The 20,075-nt window shown below is 39.5% G+C and overlaps 2 protein-coding genes across 2 annotated transcripts; one reads left to right on the forward strand and one right to left on the reverse strand.

The window, feature by feature from the left end:
- The first annotated feature begins 1,194 nt into the window (after positions 1–1,194).
- On the forward strand, positions 1,195–3,358 carry LOC108889256 (leptin-B-like). The gene is made up of 3 exons (XM_018685622.2): positions 1,195–1,811; positions 2,036–2,192; positions 2,432–3,358. The coding sequence occupies exons 2-3, from the start codon at positions 2,037–2,039 to the stop codon at positions 2,741–2,743; spliced, it is 468 nt and encodes a 155-aa protein (XP_018541138.1). The 5' UTR covers positions 1,195–1,811; position 2,036; the 3' UTR covers positions 2,744–3,358.
- Positions 3,359–7,294: 3,936 nt separating this feature from the next.
- LOC108889275 (uncharacterized) lies at positions 7,295–11,803 on the reverse strand. The gene is given in 4 exon segments (XM_018685646.2): positions 7,295–8,720; positions 9,774–10,091; positions 10,094–10,425; positions 11,443–11,803. Coding segments are annotated over 4 exon segments (1,038 nt in total). The 5' UTR covers positions 11,469–11,803; the 3' UTR covers positions 7,295–8,358.
- Positions 11,804–20,075: the final 8,272 nt, after the last annotated feature.

Below are 20,075 nucleotides of genomic sequence, written 5' to 3' on the forward strand. Positions count from 1 at the left end.
TCCTGCAAAGCCAGACTGGGCTGTCTAAGGGGAGCGAGATGTATGCCTATGATGTAATTCGAAGCTGAAATCTGACCCCTGGTTTTTTTTTTTTTTTTTTAGGGTTTTCCATGATGAGGAACCTTGATGGGGTCATAAGTGGCATCAATAACCTGTGATGTCGGGCTAACAATTAACAGGCTAATGCTAACCAAGACATAAAAAAACACACCTTAAAGGACTATTTGTAAGTTCTCTGTGCCGCTGAATGTGGACTTCTTCCTGGGAGTGGGTGGTGGCGATGGTAACTTACCAAGAGCTTCAGCCGTTGGTGTGATTACAACATAAGAGGTTATAATAGGTCCTCTCAGCAGCATTACTCATTCAGGGCAATCTGGATGTTACAGTGAGTTGCTATCGGAAAGTGCTGAGACAAGCCGGCTGGGCTGGGGCTAGCTGGGTAGGAGAAAAGGGATGATGTTTGATGCAAACTGACAATGTTTTTTTCTTGACTGGTAAGCTGTTAATGCCAACACTGGCTGTATAGTGAAAGCAAAACATACAAATAGCTCTTTTAAAGTGTTATCCTAATTAAGTAACATAAGCTACACCAGTAAAATAAACAGCAGACTTTTGCAAATTTTGATATGTAAAGAAACATGAAAAGAAGCATGACATGTAAACAAGCATGATCCAGACTTGAAGCCGCAGACTGCATTCAGTGATGCATTCTTGTAACAGTAATTCTTGTAATTCCCCCCGCTTAATGTGAGAATTACCTAGGGTGATCAGTCTTGAGGGTACATAGGTGACAGTGCTCACAGACAGTTTGACTTGGTTGTCATGGTGTCACTGGTGTTTTTGGTTAGGACAACGGAACTCCCACTGGGGAAACACCAATTAGTTAGACAAAGAGGGACATTCCTGCAGTGTGTAGCAAAATGAAGGCTGCAATCTTTTTCACACATACAATAATTACACACACGCTCAACAGCTTGGTGGTTGGAGCATTAGGCTTTCAGACAGAACTCGAAAAACACTCCTCCGGAAACCACTTCAGTTTATGAACTGTGTATGTGCCATTATCATTTTTCCATTTTGAACTGGTTGTTAACGACAATGATAGAAAACATGTAGAAATCGTCATAGACGCCACATTCTAGCAAAGACAAGATTACACAATTCTTCATTCCATGTATATTTAAAAAATGAGATCATTGCTTTTGAAGACACATGTAAAGTCAGAGGATTTTTAACGATGGTAGACAACGAGATGATGACTCACTTCCTTTATTCTTGGGTACAAGATGGCAAATGACATTTACATCATTCTTTTCTTCCCTACCTTATCTGTTTCTTTGTTTAGTTGTGCACAGGGGTATTAGTGAGTTTGCACTGCATGGTGCCAACTCAAGCTACGGTCTACCTACACATTTTCCAGTTAAGACTGAATTGTGACATTTAAAAAAACAGGCTTACATCATGTAAAGAAACTTGAAAAGATGTATGCATCAACTGAAATAATCTCAAAGGAAAAAGAAGTGAGGACACAAGGATGTGTGCAAGTTCCAAGTGACTGAGTCAGAAGAATGTGATGGGATCTTTTTATGGAATTTTGTGTGAATTTCCTGCATAATCAGAGCATGTTGAGAAGTTGACCTGTAAGGGTCAGGCTCAGGTTTGAGTCGGGGGAGGAGAGAGGAGGGGAATGGACCCAGGCAAGACTCGAGTTCAGAGCAGACTATTTAAACGGGGGAAACCTGCAAAGAGGCATGTGTCATCTCTCTGTCATTCAGTGTTACAGCAGCGCAGCGACAAGTTGAAAAGCACAGGTAAGACTATTACATTTTATTTTACAGTATAGGAGAGGATTATGGTACAGACAGGAATAATAACAATATATGTAATTCTCTTTATTTTGCATTTTAAAAAAATGCAACATTTAAAATACAAAAGAAAAGCTTTAATATAAGTGTTAGTGATCAAGCTTTCTGTTATGGAATCTTAGTCATTTTCATAACTGATTTGTTTTTTTTGTTTTTTGTTTTTTTTCTAGGATGCACATCCTTCTGGCTCTTCTCTATGTTTCTCTTGTGGCAGCTCCTGGTTGCACAAGTCTTCCCACAAAGGGAGAATCCATAAGAAGAACCAGACACAATATAGTAAACATTGTTCAGATATCCCTGGTCCACATTAAGAAACTACAGACAATGGTATGCATATTGCTTTATAGTTTATAATTTTTTACAGTGTAATCTAATTAGTGTGTTGGAAGGAAAGTATGGGATGTTTAAGAGAAGGGTAAAATATGATAGAGATTATATTTTTTTTCATTATAATTGTTATTATCTGCTTTGACAGGACAGGTTTAACTTCCAGAGAAAAAAAAATTCCCTGTCAAACTAAGAAACATATTGATATATTGATGACATGTTTTTCTACTATTCCTTAGTTGCCAGCATCTCCACAGATAGAAGTAACCAGTCCTTCCATCGAGGGACTAACTAGTATCTGCCATGACCTTGGACTTTTGGAAAACGGACTGCAGATAGAAGTCCTCAGCCAGATCCAGGCTGATGTCTCCAGCTTGGAGGGAAAGGTACGCTCCCTCGCCCTGACAATGGAGTGTCCCGTCCAGGCCAAACCCAGCGGAGGGACCATTGACAACTTGTTCCCGGAAAGTTACCTTTACCTGATCCTGGCGAAGGTGCAGGACTATCTGGAGCAGCTGCTTCTCAATAAGGACAAACTCAAGGTCTGCTGAGAAATCCACTGTTATAGCACCCATACATATGCCAAGTCTTGCCATAATGCTAATATACAGAGGCTTATTTGCACGAATAGCTCAGTGTATTCAACAATGTAATTTGTCTTTGCCATATTATTTTTAAAGTAGATCTGTAAGTGGACTAATTAATGCTCTTCCTTTGGTTGCAATAAATTTTGCATGTAATGCAATTAACTTTTGGGAACATAGCTCTAATATTTGCAAAACAAAGATTTTTATAAAATGTTAAAAAATATCTGAATTGTAGCATTATTTTATATCATCTGTATTTGTTTTTATATGATCTGAATAATATTTAAATAGTTTTAATATGTATAAAAACCTGAATAGATACGCTTCTTCCAGTTTGGTTTACAATTTAAAAGATCTTTTGAATGTTGGTGTGGGTATTCTATTTTGTGCAAGCTCTTTTGGGGAAAAGTAGCAAAGCTATTTGATCAATGTAAAATGTTAATGGTATCTGATTTGAGGTTTACTGTTTATTTTATGGGAGCAGAAACATTAAGCTTACAGAGAGCAACAGAATGTGATACCTTTTAGCTGAAATGTCATTTGTTATAATAAACTCTGCAATAAAGATTTTAGTCAATATTTGTTGCCTCTAGATTTCTTTTCTTCTTTGTGTGTTACGTTTTAAAACACCACTTCAAAATTAATATTCACATGCTTTATAAATCTAGATGTAAAAACATTAATGTATAATAGACTGATTGAGCTCAGTCTTAGTCTTTGAATTTTCTAAGAGAATAATGAATTGATGTAAAAAGCATTAAACCACCAAATATAAATGAGATTTAAATATGAAGTCTGTTTCTGTAGCATAGACAGTATATTACTATTGTACATATGATAGAGAAAGACAATATATCATGCTTTACCCTACATTGAAATGGCTTAATTTTAATGCATGTTACGGCTTTTGTAACTTTCACGGCAGTGTGACACCATTCATAATAATGGTAATACTAATGATAATAATAATAATATGGCATGAACTAGGTTTTGCTGTCAACTAGTCACTTAAAATCAGAGAAGAGTATTTGTGGTCAAAATATTTGTTTTGTACAAAAGATATTTAGAGACATTTATACTGATTTTGTTATAAGATTGAACTTTTTTATTCTGCTTGTTTTTGAAATTTGCTTAAATATATTGAATTAACTTTCTTACGAGTGGCTAATGGATAAAACTTTACTCAAACTGTCTTTCTCAGCATTTTAGCATTTTTATTAGAAACTACAGGATTACTGAACAACATTTAAAAATGGCAAAAGCTCTCTGACAGTAGTGATCATCATAACCCTGGGGGGAGATATTATAAGCTACTACACAGGTCAACATTTTGCCAGTGTGGCTATATAAGAATATGCCATTTAAGTCTGAACTCTGACCCACATACAAATGCACTAATACTAACATCACCACGCAGAGCGGCCCTGTGACACACACACACAACTGTAAAGTCCTTCACGTGTAACACACACACACAGAGGTGAGTACCGTGATGAGCAGGCAGCTCCTTAAAATTGCATTTGATGCTTTTATACATGCTTTAGCAGACAGATGAGGACAGAATTATTCTTAGAATCATGTTAATGAATGGGAAAATGAAGGGGAAAATAATTAATTTAAAAGGTTGATTTCGAAATTAGATCTGTGCCAGAGTGTTAGTCATTGTGCATTACATCTAACACGTGCTTTCAGGTTTCTTTTTTTTTCAGTACAGTTTTTGGGGGCTTTTTGTTTTTCTTATCCAAACTGAGGGTCTATGGACACAGGTATTTACTATGCTGCACAGATTGAAAAACCTTTTGTGATTTTGGGCTATGTGAGTAAGAAGGTGCATTTAATGCCATAAAAAAATCACCTATTCATAGCTCTTCAAAGTAAATTCTAGTGACAAATCATATATATATATATATATATATATATATATATATATATATATATATATATATATATATATAAATTACTGGATTACTTTGATTTACATTAACAACATTATCCATCATCCTTTTGAGGAAATAGTATTTAAAGGAAGGAAAAAAATAAAATATTTACACTGATCAGCCACAAGATTAAATCCAGCTAGATATATACTGTGTATTGATGCATACTCGTGTGTTTATCTATATCCATATCTATATCTATTTACACTACCTACACATACATACACACACATATATACACATATATACATATAATCAGTAATCAAAATCAGTAACTGGTTTTAATGTTATAGCTGATTGGTGTATATTCAAACACAAAATGAAGAGCTTATACCTCACAAAGAGAATTATATTCAGGCATAAAATACAAACTAATGAGAATACACTATACTAGAGACAGAAATCTATAAATTTTATTCCAGTTTACAGCGGCCTTGTGACACACTCACACAGCTGTAAAGTATTACAGTACACTGAACGCATCATCCCTCACAGAGGCGAATGCAGTGACGAGCAGGGAGCGCTCAGATTTGCATTTTGTGGTTTTATACTGTATATGCTTAAACAAAGACAGATCAGGATTTAGATTTGTTCTATAATATAATTGCCACAGAGGGTAAGTCACTGCTCTACATTCCACATACTGGGATATCTGGATTGGTTATATACACTCATCAAATGTGTATCAGTGAGAACAGCAGCTATTCAGTCACACTACAGTAAATACAGTATCTATAAAATATAATGCATTTATCCACTTTCAAGTAGTGATATCTAAGTTTTATTACTTTCTTGCCCTACAATCAAATTGAGCTAAAAATCCACAACTCACAATTTAAAGTACATGGTGCTCCTTAAGTTGCTTTATTTATTTATTTATTCTAGTAACAATAAAGGTTTCTGGAGGCATTTCCCTATCAAAACTCACAGAAAATGAAAGACATGCTTAAGCCTCGCAAACAGAGATCCCACAAATGATAAGCTACCTTCACATATACAGCACAGACTGGAAAGAGCATCTTATACTTGAAATATAAATACATAAATCTGATTTAAATTTATATATATATATATATATATATATATATATATATATATATATATATATATATATATATATATATGGTTTAACTGGCAGTGATATCAGCCATATGCAAACGTGAGAAGTAGTTTTGAAGTAGTTTGCCTTGTGGTCCAGCAGAGGGCAATCTGCTTAACCTGTTTCTGCCCCACTGACCTATCAGAAAACTAACACAATATGTTTACTTGTATGACATCATGCACAGACAGGGTTGGGGGTCAGGTATGCTGTATGAATTCACATCCATCATCACTAGGCCCTGCAGTGAATATCCATCATAAATCTACTGGGCCCCTGACACCGTTCTCCAGCCCTGACCCACTGTACCTTTAATCTGCCTTTAAATCCTATACTCACTCAAGGAAAGAGAATTGTATCTGCTTAGGCTACTCTACCATAGCTTGCACCATTGGCTTGTTTAGGCACTTTTCCCTGAATACCATGGTCCACTCAGCAGTCCAGCAGTCATCCCTGCTTATCAAGCTCCACTTGCCTTCCAAATAGTTCCTAGTTATTTCAGAAACTTTTCCTCACCGTTTGCAGATCTAATAGCACGTTTAAAGCATCCTTGAATCCTATCCTCACTTAAGCAGATACTTGGCAGTTTGACTGGGCCTTACATTTACAATGTATCTTCTTTGGCTGATCCAACCTGCTCGAATTGCAACCTCATGTTAATTCCATGACCTGCTGATACCACTAGTCTTACCACAAGTTAGCAACCCTGCTAGTATGAGAATCCTGTTTGAATGTGTTCCTTTACCTGTATAACCAAAGCAAAGAACCCAAATTCAGTGTGCATTATTGTGAGTATATCAGGTGGGCACCCTCTTAATGGTGTTTCATTGAGTTGAGCCCACAGCACATAGAGGGCTCAGTGGGGTGCTCCAGTGCCCCAGAACAGGTAAACAGGAGAGTGGCTCTTCACCTGCACCCACAAAGACAATGTAGCCATCCGTATGAAGTTATATTCTTGCCTACAACTCCATGCTAAGATAACTAGCATGCTAGCAGGATGGTAATCCAGCCAGCATGCTGCCTCAGCCACCAAATACACCAAACAAATCAGCCAAGCCTATTGCATGCTAACAAGCAGCACACCATTCACTTCTAGGTAACATCACCTGTTAACATTAAAAGTATAGGACTTTTACCAGCACTTACCAGTCTTTGTCTTTAGCCACTCACTTGGACTGTCTGCAGTGTCTGCCATGTTTTTTACTCCCTGCTGCCTCCAACCTCCACTGGGCGGGCCTTTGGTTTCCATCCACATGCCTTAATGAGACTACAACACAAGATCAAGGGCCTCTACACAAAGCGAAATTAGTGGGTTAGCCAGCTCTCTTGGGACTTCACTTGGGTTTTCTGGAAACCTATGCCCCACAATTTAAGAGGATCAGATTAAAACTTGCATTATATACTTGTACCAGTCCTAAAAATAAAAAATAAATAACCCTCTATACTTAAGTAAAAGTAATTAGCACACAAAGCCTTAGCTTTATGTCAGTATTTGGATTTTATTTGTGGTTTTTCTGCAGCTTTGCATTATATTCCAGTTATGTGATTATATTCTTTACATATTTCACCTTGTTGAATGTCATTTTCTGACATTGCTGACCGTTATATTAAATACTTCATTCACATTTCTGAAGATGTTTCATTAGCGACACCACCTCTTTCATGTTAATGTGTTTGTAGCTGTTCACCCTCACAACCACAATCCCACTGGAAAATCTGATGTATACAAAATAGATTTGGGATTTTGAACAAAAACGGTGTTGCTAAAAATAATACAATTTGCATTGATGCCAAAAAGTTTTATTTAACTTTTTCTTTTTTTAAATTTTGGTTCAGCAAATACGGGCCTGAACCACAAGGCGAGATTAGTGGGTTACCCCAGATAATTTTAGGCTTAACTCAGGATTTCTGGTATCACGAACTACTGACCAATCAGATCACTGGAAAAATATAGTCATCATTCTTACAGGCATCCTGTCATATACATAATAGTTTTAGATATATACAGTATATTCATATCAAGTACTTCATTCATGGTTTTGATGATGTTGCTTGTAATTAACAACACCACCTCTTTCAATGAACACACTCATGAGTAAACTCTGAGTTAACAGAGCCAGTTAATAACCAGCTTTGTGAAACAGGTTATCCATGATGGCCGACCTCAGGCTCAGTGAAACCAGAAAACCCCAAGAAACGCTGAGTTGAAGATGCTCTGTGGAACAGGCCCAGACCCCTGGCATGAACATTAACAGCAGTTCATTGACCAACACTTCCTGTGCAAAACATGCATTGCATAACATAAGCTCCACAGCAATATATTAAATATTGGATATCACTTAAAATGTAACCTTGGTTCAAATCACAACGACAAAGGCAAACAACTGAGAACGCATTAAAAGAAGACAAAAGCGTCTTCTTCAAATTATTTACACCAATAATAACGTCACAGCTGCAAGATAAATTAATTCAAGTGTCGTCTCTTTGAAAACATAAAGAATCTCACAGGTTTACTATTCAGTCTCACCAAACTCCCCCACACTTTACATTTTTGCTTTGAGGGAGGAAACTGGCAGCGACCTCAAGAATTTTTCCAGTGTTGAGAGATAGTCTTGTGGGTGGCATCGCATGTGCGCTGCATGTTTGGACTCCTTCCACTTCCTGCTCTCCACAGCCATGCCCCTCTTCCTCCAGAGATCAATCAGCTGTTCCACGACAACTGGGTTGCACAGGGCGTCGTTTTCACTGAAGAAGAAGAGGGCCGGAGCGGTGATCGGGTTGTTGTGGAAAACCTGGATGCCGTTGTTGTAGTAGTCTGCTGTGTGGGTTTTGAAGAGCCAGAAGTAAAACATGGCTGCTTTTCTGACGAAGCCCTCAAAGCGTGGCACCAGAGTCCTACCGAGGCCTGAAAAGCAACAAGAGAGCAGATAATTAGGAGTTTAAAATGTAATAATTAAGAGTATAATTACAAATATAAACACAGCAGTATAAGGCTGGGTGTCAAACCTAAGTACTTTGTGAATGCTGACAGAAATATGTCTCCTACAGCTAAGTGGAACTACAGTCCCCATAGTGCTTGGAGGGTTGTAAACAGGAAGTATAGTGCTGTGAACTACAACTGTATTTGCCCTTGTATGTTTCATTTTGGCAAATCTGCACCGTTTAAAGTATGCTGAATTGGCTATTAGCACTCCCTGTTTGTAATGTAGTTATGGATTTACAGACAACTATAGACAGACAACTAGATTACTTTGATACTGAAATGTGATAATTCTAAGGCAAGTTCTGGTTTTATAAAGAGCATCTTTTTTCTACACTTTCTGAATGGATTTATTTGTTCTAATGACACAGATGATAATCATATCCTTAGGCAGTGTAAGTCACTCTAAATCTAAAAACTGCAGCAACCAGGCGCTAAGGGTTTTTAAGTAGCTAAACTGCCTCCATGAGCTGTGTGCCAGAACTATTGCAGCGTCTGCAGCAAATAACCATGTAAATAAGGAGATCAAATTACAATAAGCAACCTCCAGTTGACATACACCTGTCCCTCTCCCCTCCCCTCCCTCTCTTGAGTTATTGTTTCATCAGATATGTCCTTATTTAAATAATCAAGTTGTATTTTAGGCTGTGTTTTATTCAGGTAAAGTTCTTGTCCTAGCTAGTTTGTGTTCAGACCAAATTAAACAGTAATGCATTTGAGAAGATCAGCCTCTATTGTTGAATGGGAAAAAATCTCAAGTCACAGCCTTATATAAATGTAAAATGATGAATGTATTAAACTGTTTTCAGCCACTGACCTGAAGCAAGTTAGAAGCAAGCTGCCACAAAGAATTTCTGGGCTCCTGATAAACTGGAGCAGTAGGTCAAGCGCCTAATGAATTATTTAAAGATCTGACACATATCCAACACAAAAGTAACCGGAGCCCCAGTGGGACTGTGGCAGATCACACTCACTCACCTATCGCCATGTGTTCCAGAGTGCCAGCCACCAAGCTGTCATATATGTGCCCAATCACCCGCTGGGACAGGCCTGCATATTTTTCCGGTCCCTGAGCAATGTGGATAAGTAGCTGGGTGAAAGTGTAACCACCGATGGAAGAAGCATGGACCAGCAGTGGCCTCCCTGAGAACTGAGGGTCCTCCAGAATCTTCAAAACTTCCAATCCGTACTCGAGCCCCCACCGAGGCCACAGGAAGTGCATCACGCTGCTCTGGACCAGGAGAACATCCATGCCGCGGTCCAGGTAAAGGTCCATGTACTTAGCCACTGCCCCCGCTGGGCGCCGAGCCAGGAGAAGAAAAGAAGAAGTGGACGGGAAGTGGGGCCAGGATCTCCGGAGGAGGCAGGTGTGTGTGAAGGTGAATCAGAGAGCAGTGGAGAGGAGGAAGGATCTGCAGAGGAGGAGTCGCTGAGGGGCAGAGCTGAGGGCGACAAGGATGAGACGAGGCAAGGAGAAGTGGAGGTTTGAGAGTATTTGGCAGGACATAGCGTCTGGTCCTCTGCCTCTGGGAATGGAGTGTAATAATAAGTTACTCCATTCCTGATCCTCCTGGCTATGAACCTCCCTCCACTAACTTGTTCAGACATGGTTGCATCAGCCTTGAAGAGACTAGAACAAATGACAAACAAAAGTTAGATTTAAAACTAACTGAAAAGGCAGAGAAAATGATTTATATGGCATGAGCATAAATGGTATTTATCTGATTTCACTATATATCCTCCTGAGAGTCATAAAGATTGAGTTGTTATTATCATAAACAGTAGTTGCCGTGGACACCAGTTGCATTTGACATCCTTCACAAATGTTTATCCATCACGTCCTTCTTCCTGATTATAGCCTGGCAAATACTGGATACTTAATGCCAATACCTATACATACACATGAACAACCAAGGAACCAGACTGTGAAACTTAAGTTGCACTAGCATTCCAGAGGTATAGTAAGAGCCACACTGTCAGTAACAGAAAGTACAGTGACTGCCATTGAAAAATGAAGCCACACACTCTTTGCTATTTACACAACCTTGCGGGTAAGTGCTTCTGACTTGGCACAAGGATTATCTGTGAAAATTGTTGTTTCAGTGACTGATCTGATAGTGTGAAGGACGCTGAATGAAGGCAACCTTTATATGCAGCATCCAAGAAGACAAGCATATGCCTAACACATAACATATGGAGCTTTCTCTGATATTTTATTGGTACAAAACTGAGACTAGTCATTAAAATTCTAAAGTAAGTGGGCAATGTGCAACTGTCAACAGCAAACCATCCTCAAACCTCACTTAAGACTCTGTAAGTCCTCTCTTTTCAGTGTGTTCATCTGGGCAACACAGCTCAAACGTTTCCTGCAACTAATAAAATGGTGCTTCATGACAGATCCACCACAGAAATGGTGATAAATGCAGGCTTCCTATTTTTAAACCAAAGATTGACATGATCAGGGCCTATCAGCTGACGAACTCGGTGAAACTACAGCAGTATAGATGCATTACCGGGTTTCAGGAGGATACAGCATCAACCTGCACCTTTTCATGTTTATTCAAGTTCCGCAAAAAAAAAAAAAAAAAAAAAAAAAAAAAACAGGCAACGAGCGAGCAACGTCAAGGCAAAAATGTCATTCAGTTACCCGGTGGACAGCGGTAGGTTTCCCATTCTGAGAGGCTGAGACGTCCCTGGTCCTCCTCGTTGCCTGGATATTGACTTCGGATGGTCGGTCAATTGTGCCACGGTGTCGGCTCGGCAGAGCAGCGGACAGTCCTGGATGTGGGTTACTATGAAGAGGAACTGACGAACGAGAGCCCGCCTCCGCTCCGCCAGCTGTCAGTGCCCCCTTTAACGCTCTCCTGCAGCCCTGAACGTGAACGCGCAAGTTTGCCTATGCGACTGATGCGACGCTCGCTCCCGTGATATGAACGATCAAAATAACGCAATTGAAAATGTTTCTTTAAAGATCACAGAGGAACAGCAATGAGATACTACTGATAATGATATTAATAGAATTTAAGCAATTAAAAATGTTATTTCTGGCTGACAGTCGTTGCACAGCAATATGAAGAGTTAAGTCCTAGTGACATATTTGTGGATACAAAGCTCCAGAGAAAAGCTTAAAAGAGCTTTCTCTGAAGCTGTTATTTATAGTTCGAAGTGCCGCAGACTCTATTGAACAAAAGTCTGTTTGTTCACACCCACTAATCAAACAACTTGCAAGACATTTCACTGCCACAAGATGGAGCCATAGACTGATATAGCCTGTTGGTGTGCAGAGGAAGGAGAATCTTACAGTATTACTTTCAGTCTGTGCAGCACTTTGATGATTGTGTGCATTAGAACTTGTATAAGTGATAATGATTACTTTTTTAAAAGTGGTTGATATGAGAATTCTATGAATTTTGGAGTATTCAGTCTCTCCACTTCAGACAGTTCTATGGTTACTGTTTACTACATCTTATATTTCAAAGCATAGTCTGCTACTATCTAACAAAAACCTGGAAACTACTCTGTTACAAGTGAAAGTCCTGCATCCAAAACCTTACTAAAGTAAGTATTAAAAGTAAAATATATTTACGTAACCACCATTTTAACATTGCAGCCAACTGCAGCAGAGCTCATTTTACCCATTTTATTTTCTTTTGGGTGGCTTAGTTTGCTGTATAACATACATATTTTATAGGCTAATTATGGGTTCATTTGCAGCTAAATGTAGTGTGGTAAGTTTAAAGTAGCATACAATTAAAATACACTAGAATTCAGAATTAGTTATGTGAGTTTGAGTGAAGCTTGGCTGCACAGCATGAGTTTACAGTCTGTACCAGTGGTGTTTCTGTGATGTTTAAGATCTTAAAACTGATTTATGTTATTTGCATTAAACTTATGAGTACAGTACTTCTTTTATTGTCCCTTTAAAACCACAAACATGTCGTTTCTGACATCACCGTCACTTCACTTCACTTCGGCGTAGCTTGCTGTAATAGCGAGCAGCGGTTGTCATGACAGTGTTGTGTGTAGGTGACTGTAAGATGGCTGTCGCAGTTGTGATCAGATCTTTCCATTCTTTCACATACAGGCAGCAGAGGCAGTTTTAGTTCATCACACCCTCTCCCACTTTCTCTTTTTTCTCCACCTCTTTCTCTGGATCTATTTTCTGCAGTCATTTGCACCTTCCCCCCCACCAACACACACGCACACACATAACCTTATATTTTCCAACGCTGCTGTTTTATGTTTGACCTTCAGTATGAGTGCAGCAGTAATGTTGTTTTTTCTTATTTTTGTGTTTGTTAGAAGTCACAGAGTGTGCTCACAAGCATGTTGCTGCAATATCCTGCTATGGTCATGTTTTTGAGAACCACAGTTATGTTGAAAATATAATATCCTTATTTTAATCACTGTCTGATCACTGTGTGCCTCCAAAACCTTAAAAAGTAGCTGCACTACATACACTGTAAATGATAAACAATGCAATGATGATCATTTGTGGTTCAATATTCACCATTCTTTTGGCTCTATTTTTGTGTCTACCATCTCCAGAAGGAAATATCCCTGACTCTCTAAATGCTTAAGTCGACTTATTAGTGCTTGTTTGTTGAAAATACACCCCCCTGCTGTAGCTGGAAAGCTGATAAGAGAAGTGTCAGTGAATCAAAACATTAAAGTTTCGTGCCGCAAAACCAAAACAATGAGCTGAAAGACATTAAAACACTTCTCAGATTTGAGGAGAGCTACATAGTTGTGCAACAGTTCTCCTGATTATTCCTTGTGTTCCTTGTGTCCATTGTTAACATAAAAATATTGATCGGAGCAACTTTAATTTCTCTGGTTTGTGCTTGTTAACCATTTTAGCCTGTGTGAAAACTTTGCATGTAACAGAAAAAAAGCTTGAGATTTTCTTTGCCTGGCTCAGCACAGTCGCTTTCAGGCTCAGTCAGGCAGAAAAATGTCAGTCCCACAAAAACATAACCCGCTAGGCCCCCACACCCCCCCTTTCCCAAGTCTTATGTCATCCTCTTTAACATCCCCCCTCATCCCTGCTGATTTTCTATACATTCCCCTCATCAAAACTCTCCCTCCCTGGAAAAGAAAGCCTCCACCACTTTCTTCTGACCCTCCCTGCAAAGCTGCAAGACCCTCTCACCCGTTTTCCCCTCTCAGCACCTCAGACCACCCCCCTAACTGCTGCCACACAAACCCAGAGCCTTTCCTTTTTGCATTGTTTCCCCCATGGCCCCTATTGTCCAAGCAAAGAGAGAAAGTTGGGAGGGAAGTGGAGGCAGAAAAGAAAAAGAGGGGAGGAGGACGGAGAGGGGAGAATGTGCCCTCTCTGCTCTCCGGGCAGGACGTGTACACCCACATCAGGGTGTGGAAATTCCATTGCGGCTTCCTGATTTTTTTCTCCTGGTCTTTCCCTTTTAGTCTTCTCACTCATATCTGTCATCACGTGCCTTCCCTAACTTTTCACACATAGGATGACATTACACCAAAGCATGTGTGGGGCAGTAAACCAATGGAGGATTTACTTTTGTGACTGATTTTCTATGAGCACCAATGCCATTTAAGTCTAAATTCAAATCTAAATGATCAAAACAAAACCACTATAGATGCCGATATTTTAAAAAAGGAACCGACATCATTAGTAGAATATGACCAGAACTAATTACAGAAAACAGGAGTAAATTTCTAGTTTTCTGGTTACTCAAGGCGAAGCAAATCAAAATGAACCATGAGCAAAACAGTTTGGAGTCATGCTTTTCTCCAGCAGATTTTTTCTTCTATTCGTCGGTGGTATTAACGTCTGAAATTCATCGTAAGAGCACAACTCTGCAAAGACAACTGTAAAGTTAGACATGAATCCATCTAACTTTCGTTCATCTTTGATTTGCTAGCAATTGTACATTGTGAATTTCTTTTCCATCTATCTCCTCCATCCATCCATCTTCCACCCGTCTCCATGTGAGGCCTGTGATTTGCATTCATAACATGCTTAGAGGCTGCTGTAGATCATGTGTGACACCCGACGTCTGATGGAGGAGCTTTTTTTTAATCCATCAATCTTCCTTATTGGTGTGGGAACCGTGTCAGCTCCCCAGTAGGTGCTTGGAGCTGTTATATTATACATACACTCACTGATTACAGATGGCAAGCGCACATCTCACTGGACCCAAACATCTGTACTGTAATCCCATTTGAAACCTCTAGCTGTTGTTTTATGTTTTAATCAGTCTGCTGTAATGCTGATATAGGTGTTATACCATGGGCACAGAAAGTACTTGTTTCTTAGTGTTTGACAGGTGTCACATAAAATTTTATGACAGTGCATGCAAGGGAAACCATGTTAACAGTACCTCTGCTTCATGACACATTATTAAAGTCTCACTGTAGAAACAAACCTAACCATGGGTTAATTTTACTACTACGTAAAAAAGTGATAGCTGAAACATATAAATGGCCACCAAATGAGTGTGATAGACCAATATTCTTATATCGAAAAAATGAAGAGTTATCACATGAGTCTGCGATTCCCCTCAGCTCTGAACGTTTCAGAATCTTTTGGCTCGATGTTTTGGTTTTAAACCTTGCAATTTTGCTTCAGTCTCATGGCTCTCATCGGCGTCATTTGCAGACACTGTTTTCCTTGAAAAAGCTTTCATAAAGCCATCACACACTACCTGCCTATAGCACCAAATGGCAGCTAGTGAACATGGTGGAGCATTTAACAGCTAAAGAGCCTGATATTTCCCTCAGGAGTTGCTGTTTTTAATTTGTTGCCCTGCTTCCAGACAGTCAAAAAATAATAATAATAACAAAAAGAATCAATGCAGGAGTGTTGATGATGAATGTCAAATAATTGCTGGAGGTGGTGTGCATACAAAGTATGAATAAAAAATAGAAAGATGTGAACAGATGTGGGATGTATGGCTCTACCTCATGAATGGACAGAAACAGGAAAAATAAGACAGTCTGAAGGCTAACAGCATCAAGAACTAGAGCTTCTGAAAACAGACTCGAGCCCTCACACATACACAGACACACTATAGACTCACTCACACACGCACACACATTCACACACAGTTGGAACGTATTGTCAGAGTATTGTCACCACATTCACTCCAAAGAAGTGCGTTGACAATTTGCCCCATGTGAGGTCTAAACTGAACAATTATATTCACAAATACTTCATCACAAGCATATACATTTATACGTGAGGTGAAGTGAAGAAGACACATTATTTATCCCAAAGCCTTGCTGTGTATCTCTCGAGTAAATGCAGATGATTTGTCCACCAAGGTCATCTCTGATCCTCATCTAACAGCCCTAATCGGCCATATCAAATCTGCAGGGAGAGATCTCTGAGAACAGATTCACAAAAACACACACACTTGCTGGACACACACATACACACACACACACACTCACACACTGTTCATTGAGCTACACTAATCAGCAGCACTTCACTCAAGGTCTGTGAGAAAATATACACAGGGATGTTGTGTTGCATGTTAAGAGTTTTCCCCCACTCAGCCTGTTTTTATGGATTTTTTCAAAGGGCATATTTACACCATGACTGTTGCCTTTCCATATATTTAGACTTCCATTAATGACACATCTTACTCTACCTTTACGTTAGCGAATCACAGCAGACAGAATATAAAAACATCATCGACAAACAGTCATTATGCATATGGAAGCTGAAAGACATTCAGTTACACTGTGTAGACAGAACCCCGCACAAAATCATGATTTTCAAAATAAAAACGAAATATATTTTAGCGAAAAAACCTCCTGTAAGAAGACTTATTGTTTTTGTGGCTAAAGGTTTTGAGAGATATGGAGTCTTGACCTTGCCGTCACTATAAAAAGACTATAAAAACTATAAAAAAAGGGCCCTGGGCGAGGTTCATCTAGGGCCAATAAACTATTGATAGAGTCCATTGTTTTATTTTTTTCAGACAAAGAAACTTTCTTTGACCTTAACAATCTGCCATTGTCTGGCACTCTTCCGTGTGTTGGAGCCAGCGGACTGTACAAGGAGAAGGCATCAGTAAGTCACACACACACACACACACACACTCCCACACACACACACACACACACACGCACACAATGCACATGTACTGATTTCTTAGTATTCTCCAGGGGATGCTGATCTGCTTCACAGTGTCCTCAAGACGCCCGCCAGACCCAAGAAAGCATGAAAAGTCCCTTTAACACACTGGAATCCACTGCCATTAGCCACACTGATAACACAGGGATATGTGTAAAGGTGCATGATACAGTTAACAGAGGTCATCCTGATTTAGAAGTGGAAGAATGAGGGTTTTTTTTGGTATAACAGCAGAGTACTGCTGCTCTGATGAAATAGAGTAGAAGCTAAATAACGTCACAGCAGGGGGACAGTGGAAGTAAATAACCTATTGTCATTAGAGCTGCAAGAAACAATCACTGATGAATATGTGATGAAAAGTCAGAGCGGAAAAATATTTCCCAGAGCCCAAGGTGACATCTTCAACTGTTAACAGTCCAAAACTCAAAGGTATTTAAGTTACTATCATACATGACTTGAACACAGAAGAAGCTGCAAATCCTCACATTCAAGAGGCTGGAAATGTTTGTTGAACGATTAATCAGTTGTCAAAATAGTTCCAGATCAAGTTTCTATGGATCAACTAATCAGATAACTAATCGTTTCAGCTCTGGGTTGTATTCATATTTGTTTTATTGTCTTCCAGTCACGGTCTACCAACTTTTGTGATGTTCACGCTTTAACTTGTCTGCCCTCAGTTATGTCTCATATTTGTGTTATTGCAAAGGTAGAATGAAAAATTACAGGAATTACAAAGACAGAATTAGGATATGAATAAATAAAGCTGGAGCAAAGAGAAGCCTGAACAACTTTAATTAGAGCACACATGCTTGTCTGTTGTTGAAGCTGTCCTCGGGCACAGTTTAAAGATCAGCTTACCCTGTCCCAAATTCATAACTTCATAAGACTGAAATATTTACATCTGTCCTGAGATCAGAATGGGAGTTAATTTTACCTTTCATATCCCTCACTGCTGTTCAGTGAACCCCGCAGGCTCAAAAGAAACACTCATGTCTACAGTTATTACAAAAGTGATTTGATTTCTTCATGAAACCGGGCTTTAAAATAAACTTAGTACAATATCCACTGACTCTAAAAATGTGTTGCCTCCACCACAAAACAATAGATTCTTCAAGTATAAAGGCCCTAAAAAGACTGAGCTTGTCCCTTCTCCACTTCAGTTTAGTATGGGAGATACATTCTGTGTCATTTCCTTATACCTTACCATATTAGCATATGGCTGTCTTGAGTAGTTTTGAAGGTCAGCGTAATGGTGTATATTTCAGGTGGTGAGGATATACGCTAAGTCTTAAGATACTGCGTCCAATCTAAATCCAATTATTCTGCATAAAAACAGTAGAGGAACTGACCGTGCAGCAAGGAAACTAGTCTTTCATCTCACCAGGGTAAAAGTAAAGGTGGTAAGAATAGCAAGGAGAGTCAAGGTCAAATATGTTATTAAGGCGATCTCGCCTGCACCGATGGGACTGAGCAGAGCTGGTGGAGGGGGGCTTCATCACAGGCACGGGACCTCTCAGCCACCGACCGTTCAAGAAATGATGTTTTCCTTGGGCTGGGAGTTCGCTGATTGTTTCTATATTTGGGAAATTCCTGAGGATCATAAGGCAAATATCTGGGGATTGTTGTGCCAAAGTTAATGCACAACAGTAACACCCTCTGATTGGACACCTCACAGATGTCAACAGAGATAAGCCAGAGACGCTGGTTCACAAAATAATGTTTCAAACTGTGTCAAAGGTGAATCTCTGCAACTTAAGGTACACTTTGCAGGAGAGGCTGGAGATGATGGGAGCTGTTTTGTGCCTGGGTGGGGATGGAAAACAATAATCCAGATGCTTTAAAGAAGAACTTAACCTTAGAACACACTGAGTTTTATTTTTGTAGTTTTGGCAGCCCAGTGTCCCTAGGCCTTTGATACATTTTGGACAAAGCTGTACCTCATAATAAATACCCGATGCCAGTATTCAGTGCCAACACAGGAAGTAGAGTGGACGTTGGCGTGGAAGATGGGAATGTAGCAACTTAAATGTAGGTGACTGCAGTTTTTAATTTTTTGTCTGGTGACAGGCTGGAGCTTTGGTTTATTATATTTCTAGGTTATGGTGATGGTGTCCACTCCAAATTAATTGCTGAGGTCTGGGAAGGTTGATTTAAAAAAAGTCCAACAGAACAAGAAACACCCCAGGCTAGCCAAATAGTAACATTATTCCCTAAACTGTCTGCTGTTGACATCCCTTACAATTTACAAACTGACTTCCTGTTGAAGTCATACAAAGTTTTCTTGTGAAATGAGCGATTATTCCTGACATTTCAGGTGGCTTTCCTTGGACCGCATCTCAAAATAAAAGTGTGATCTGACTAATTCTATGGCTTGTTTACAACCTGTCTGTTACTCTTCCGCTAATGCTTGTTGACCTGTCAGAGCTGTTGTTGTAGCAATGTTGCCACATATGCAGATAAAACTGTCCCCACAAGCCACATGTACCCGAAAACATCTGACAAAGCCCTCTGGTAACAGTTGCAACTAGGAGTCTTCAGGAGTCGAACAGGGGAAGTGATGTTTTTACATAGCTACAAACTTCACACAGATAGATGAGGTCAGGGTGGTTGGATGGGTCAACAAAATAAATTCCAGACTTTGACGCTAGAGACTGCCATTCACTTCCCATTTCTGATACTGACAGTCAACATTGGTTTCTTACAGCCATGACCCATTTGTAACCTTAATCAAGTAATTATTTCAAACCAAACCACAATCCTGAACCAAGCCATTTTTGTTTGCAGAGCCAGAAAGTCAACATCAGCATTTGAGTTATACTGTGTCTGAATATAGTGCTTGAAAACAGCCGCATTCAAATTTTTGTGTGTACATGCAGGTGTGCACAGGCTACGCATGTAATATTCATCATGTGTGTTTGCATAAGCCGCTGTAGTTCGATGCCCAAACTCTGTTTCCCAGTGTCCGCGGCACCGGGTGATCTCCGCTAATGAACAATTTGTTCAGTGAGGTGTGACCACAGGCATTGTGATGGAAGCCACACAGTGGACTACTGATGCAGTGAGCGAGAGAGGTAGAGACACATACGGGGAGAGAGAGAGAGAGAGACAGAGAGAGAGAGAGAGAGAGAGAGGGAGGGAGAGAGAGGGAGAGGGAGGAGAGA

This window comes from Lates calcarifer, linkage group LG18 (assembly GCF_001640805.2).
Source record: "Lates calcarifer isolate ASB-BC8 linkage group LG18, TLL_Latcal_v3, whole genome shotgun sequence".
Lineage (NCBI taxonomy): Eukaryota > Metazoa > Chordata > Actinopteri > Centropomidae > Lates > Lates calcarifer.